Source organism: Austrofundulus limnaeus, unplaced genomic scaffold (assembly GCF_001266775.1).
Source record: "Austrofundulus limnaeus strain Quisiro unplaced genomic scaffold, Austrofundulus_limnaeus-1.0 Scaffold227, whole genome shotgun sequence".
In the NCBI taxonomy this organism is placed as follows: Eukaryota; Metazoa; Chordata; class Actinopteri; order Cyprinodontiformes; family Rivulidae; genus Austrofundulus; species Austrofundulus limnaeus.
Genome location: NW_013952629.1, coordinates 372,315 through 377,716, shown reverse-complemented (window position 1 = coordinate 377,716; position 5,402 = coordinate 372,315). Strand labels below are relative to the sequence as shown.

Here is a 5,402-nt window from a genome sequence, read left to right as displayed (position 1 = left end):
GGCGGGAGGAGTGCTCTTTTCCCTGCCGTTCCACATTAATTGCTTCGACAGCTCAACTCTGAGCCTCTGCTGAGAGTTTCCCAGTACCGACGAGGAGAAAGATAAAAGGATGGACAGAGAGAGAAGAGGAGACAGAGATAACGTACGCTCAGAAAGGAGCATCATTCTCAGCTGAATGGGTCTGAATGAGACAAACTAGCATGTAGGAAAAAAAAAACCTGTACACAAATCAAATCAAAACTTCAAACTAGCTGCGTTTCTGTTGCAAATGTGCGCAAAACTTTGTTGATATTCTGTTAATGTAAAAAAAAAAACATAGTTTCACAATTGTGGTGTTTCCATTAAGTGAGAAATGCTATTAAAGTCACGCGTGAATATGTTTGTTCTCATTACAAACATGGCGGCAACGGATATAAACACATAGCATATTGCTACTACGACACTAGYGCTCATCATCAGAGGAGACGTCGGCGTCTTATCGAGGCTTTCCAGTGACAAGCCCCTCATACTTGGGAGTGGCTACATATGCTGCGTTTTTTGGGAAAATGTAGTCGGTGATTTTAATACTTTCTTTTGCTACTTTGGTGATTTCACTACTACTTCTACTTCCTGTTGTCTTCTTCCCTGTCGTCTTTTTCGCCAGTAGAAACAGCCTGTTCTTGATCGTCTGACTCCCGTGATGCGAAAAAAGTGTTTCCATTGCAGTTTTGCGAAATACATCAATTTCGATACGGCCGAAAAACCACCTCATCCTGGCGCAAAACCATTTCGAAATTGACACTTTCCCATTGAGCAAATTTATTTTCAAAATTCTAATTTGCGCATTTTCATGATCAGTGGAAACACAGCTACTGATGAACAGGAAAAATTGAGTCCAGTCTGATCCAGACTGGACTCTGTATCCATCTATAAACTAAAAGCTGAAAAGTTGGTTAACCGATGATTCATGTTACCTCCAAATGACACACTATTTATGTGAAATTTAACTCAGTTTTAAAATAATTCAAATATTTTGTGGTGAGGTTTTGTGGATAGATACCTGTCAGTGTCTTACCTGCAGAAGACCACTCTTTGATCAGTGTTATTTTGGAGAAATATTGGTCAAGGCTGGTGTTCGAGCCATAAATAAGGTTAATGTTTTGTATTACTGTATTTATTCATGTATAAAACTAGAAATTTAACTCTAAAAATCATTCATGAAGTGGGGGATAGTATTATACACAGGTTATTTTTAATTAGATTTTTACGCTTTGTAAGCTCAAAAAATGATGATCGTATTATACTTGAGATCGTATTATACATGAATAAATACGGTACCTTTTAATTTTTTTGTCTGTAACAGTAAGTGAGGTAAACAAGAGCTTAAGTTAACATGATTGTGAAATTCAGACTTTAACACTAAATTTAGTCACAATTACTGAGGTTTTTCTTTTCAGAAAGTTATTAGAACTGACACACAGAGACAGTAGGAGCAGCTGTTGAACTTACGTTGCACATCTCTCGCACAATGGCCTTCTCTTTCTCACTGAGGTCGTCCTCGTAGTCCTCGGGAGCCTGCTTGTCCAAATTCTCATGGACCTCCAGAACCTTAAGTGGCACAAAAAAAAAACTGTTTCTGCTGATAAACAACAAAGAGGACCCAGCCTTCATTAAGGGGACAGTTTTACAGCTGGGCACTCACTTATAAAKCAACAAGTATAGCAAAATAAGACGTCCAACCAAAATGTTTCTAAAATGACATCTTTTACCTTCATGGCATGAACCACGGCCTCCGGCTTCTGGACGCAGGACAGGTAGCCAGTGGCAGGGGACGATTCGCTGGTTGGTAGACGGTTTGTACCCTGGAGAAAGAAAAGAAGACGGTTGTTTCTGTCAGTAAAGGGTAGCAGGAAAATGGTGTTTAAAGTGCTGACCACTTTACAGGCTAAAAGTCTTAAGCAGGTAGAAGATGTGCTCTGTGGTTTATCACAGACCAGGGGTCGGATTTATAAAACTGGCGTACGCACAATTTGAGCCCAGAAACTTGCGTACGCCACTTTTTACGCCAAGGTTGTGATTTATAAAATCCAAACTTGACGTGAAAATGTGCGGTGCCTCACTCCAGCTCTGACCCATGCGTACGCTCATTTTGGAGACATGACACTGCGATACAGATGGTGAAGTGAAGAATTAGAGCCACACTGTGTAATGATCACTGTCAGAAATTTAATTTACCTTCAGAATCAGACTTAGATTTTTATTCAACTTTATCATCAGCTTTCTAAATAGTAATATTTATGCTTCTGCTGCTGAGCCATGAGGACCTTTGAAATAAAAAAACTTAAATCTTAAATAAAAGTTCCCATGCGCAACTCCATTCATCTGCTTCCTCCTCAGACAACCCTGACCCACAGACCCCTCCCTGATCCACAGACCCCTCCCTGACCCACAGACCTCTCCCCAATAAGAACAGCAGGACAGCAAAAGTCACGCTTTGGATACACGCGCAGGGCGCATCCACCTCGCCAGTGTGGATGTTATAAAACTTCATGTTTAAAGTCCGTGTTTGTCACGCGGGGGGGTGCGCGGGGCGGGGGTGTCTGTCGCGCATAACAGAGCAGGCAGGAGGGGGAGAGGATGAGGAGAAGAGCAGTGAACTTATTTCTAATTTTATCTGACTTATTTAATTTTATTTTTTATTGTTTTTATCATTCTGCAGGCTCTGAGAGAAAATTAATTTGAAGCTGAGATTTTTTATAAAAATCGTTAGAGTACTCTAAAGCAAAATGAGGGAAAATCTGTGTCAATTACAGACATTCTGTTCATGTGAGCAGCTGTCAGTCAGCACCTGTCAACCTCCAGACACACGACGGAGCGTGTCTGAACCAATCACTTTTGTTGACATTGATCAGCTGACTGATTTAAATACATCTTAACATTCATGAGGTACTTTACATTGACTGTTTATGGTTGAGTGTGGGCGTGTAGAGGGTAGAACCTGAGGCGGGACCTCGTGCGCAAACTGACAAGCGGCTGTGATTTATAAAGGAAAGCTGCGCAGAAACATGCGTATGCACGGTTTTATAAATCTGAATTGTTTTTTGGCGTACGCCATTTCCGCCTTTTGGCCGTACGTTCACTTTTAGTATGGTTTCCACGCAATCCTTTATAAATGAGACCCCTGAACCTTACAGAATGAAATGGTTAGCCACGCTCTCTGCACCTCTTCTTGTACTGAAAAGATTGATTTTCATGTCCTGTAGCACTGAGAATGTCATCCCCTTCATCACAACTCAAATCACATCTCTTCCCTTTCTGTTTGTCCTTTTATTTTTAAACCAAGCATTCAGGTCCCAGATCTGCTACCTGCTCGGGGTGATTTAACCTGGTGTGATGGGAGCAGTSAGCCAGGAGGAGAATCGGGGTGTTTGCTTGACTCATCTCACCCCCTGGTTAGTTCCAGACAGTGGCTCTCTGTTTAAGGGACACACAGATCTCTGGGGCACAACAATGGCACTATTCATTGTGACCTGGCATCAGAGGCCTGCATTAGACACAGCTCTGTTGCTCCGTTAGCTCGGGTTCAGTGTTTGTCAGCTTCAGCTACATTTCCTGGGTCTGTTTAGGCATCAGGATGAGGCTGTATAATCTGAAGGCGCACAGATCCAAGAATAATCTCAACTTTATTCCCCCAAAATCTGTCCCAACAGCATGAATGAAACCTAATTAAATTTTTAATAAATAAACCTAAACAACCTAATTTCCCTCTGGGATCAATAAAGTATTTTGAATTGAATTGAATTGAAGTGTCAAGTTGTACGGATTGTTCGCAATTTACACCGATTTTCTGTCATTAAGCAGTTATACACACGTATCGAACAATCTCATGGATTTTTTTTCATGTTTTACGTATTTTTCAAAAACTCAAGTTTCAGATTTATTTAACACATCAGAGCCTGTAGGACAGGGATGTCCAAAGTATGGCCCTAGGGCCATTTGTGGCCCCTGAACTGATTTTGTGTGGCCCCTGATTCAGTTCAATAATTGTACTAATTTGTGTACAAATTTGTCCCCTGGCACAGTTGTTTGATGTAGATGGTGACTTTCTGTTTATTATTAGGGTGAATTTATCACAAAGTAAAATCTTCTAATAAAAAAAAACAGGCTCTTAGCTTTTTCCACATTTATCTAGTGACTTCTACCAAAAGCTGATTTTGCTGCACTCCAATCTGCTTTTAATTAATTTATTAAATTTGTTTTAATACAGCAATCATTTTCAACGAAACAGTAACCTAAATCCTGATTTTATTGATCAGAATTGACTAAACTGGGTTATTTTTCCCTAATTGAAACCTAGAAAACTGCAAAATGTCTTTCAATAAGGGAAACCTGCAAAACAYTTTTAAAGTTCTGGATGTAGATGAATTTACGCATCCAATTCCAGCAATAAATCTGGTAATTTTAGTTGTTTAATTAAAGTATTCARTGCTTAGTTTATTGTTGAGTAGGTATAGGAAAAATATTTTTGGCCCTCGTTTCTTTCTGACTTTATGATTTTGGTTCATGTGACAAAATGTTTGGACACGCCACATTAGACTTTATTTAATAAACATACAGTATGTTTATTAAATAAAGTCTAATGTTACAACTAATCATGGATCCCTTTAAGCTAATTGGCAATTCAATAACTAAAAAAGAGCTACGCTAACAATAAACAGCTAAGAAAATTAGTGAAAGCTTACGCTAACTGCTGACCACTAACTCAAGATCTGTCACTTTAACATGAGGTATCTAAATCTATGAGACTAACGCAGCCTAAACACAAATTGCTGAACATTTATGCGTGTGTGCAGCAGGAAACGTTAGCGCCGCTATTAGCTGTTAGCAAAGCTGTAGCCACCACTGTTTTAAAAACTTTTCACCTGATGAGATGAGTGATATTTTGTTCATGAAAAGAATGTATATTTACAAAAAATAAATAAAGTTTGAAGTTTTAAAGTTTACTATTTTCTGCAGGATCTGTCGGCTATTTGAAACCAAAGAAGTTACTCCTTTTTTCACTCCACACCAGCGTCAAGCACAGTTCAACTTTAAAGTTTTTTTTATTGGTCCAATTAATTAAATAATATTTTCTAACCTCTTTGTAATCACAGCAGTCACCTTCTACTGGTCATTAGGCAAAATGCAGATTTAAATTACACAGTAGCTTTATTTTTCAGATTTGGAGTCCACGTTTCCTTACATGTGATCTATGACTCGATTAAATTGATGTACACAGAATGCTGAAGGCCTGAACTGATTTTATCTTAATTTAACACTGTCTTTTCCTGTTAAAAATATTTTGAACCAATTAATGAGCCTCAGCTTTTCCAGAGCAAAAAAAAGTCAAATATAATAATTTTGATATATATATATATATATAT

The 5,402-nt window shown here is 38.7% G+C and overlaps 1 protein-coding gene across 1 annotated transcript in view; it reads right to left on the bottom strand.

Moving 5' to 3' along the window:
- Positions 1-5,402, bottom strand: part of ccdc85cb (coiled-coil domain containing 85C, b) — a gene marked incomplete at its 5' end in the record, with an annotated part of 78,473 nt that overhangs the window by 2,320 nt on the left and 70,751 nt on the right. Inside the window, 2 exon segments of the mRNA XM_014019717.1 lie at positions 1,489-1,587; positions 1,749-1,841. Coding sequence (XP_013875171.1) covers positions 1,489-1,587; positions 1,749-1,841 — 192 coding nt within the window.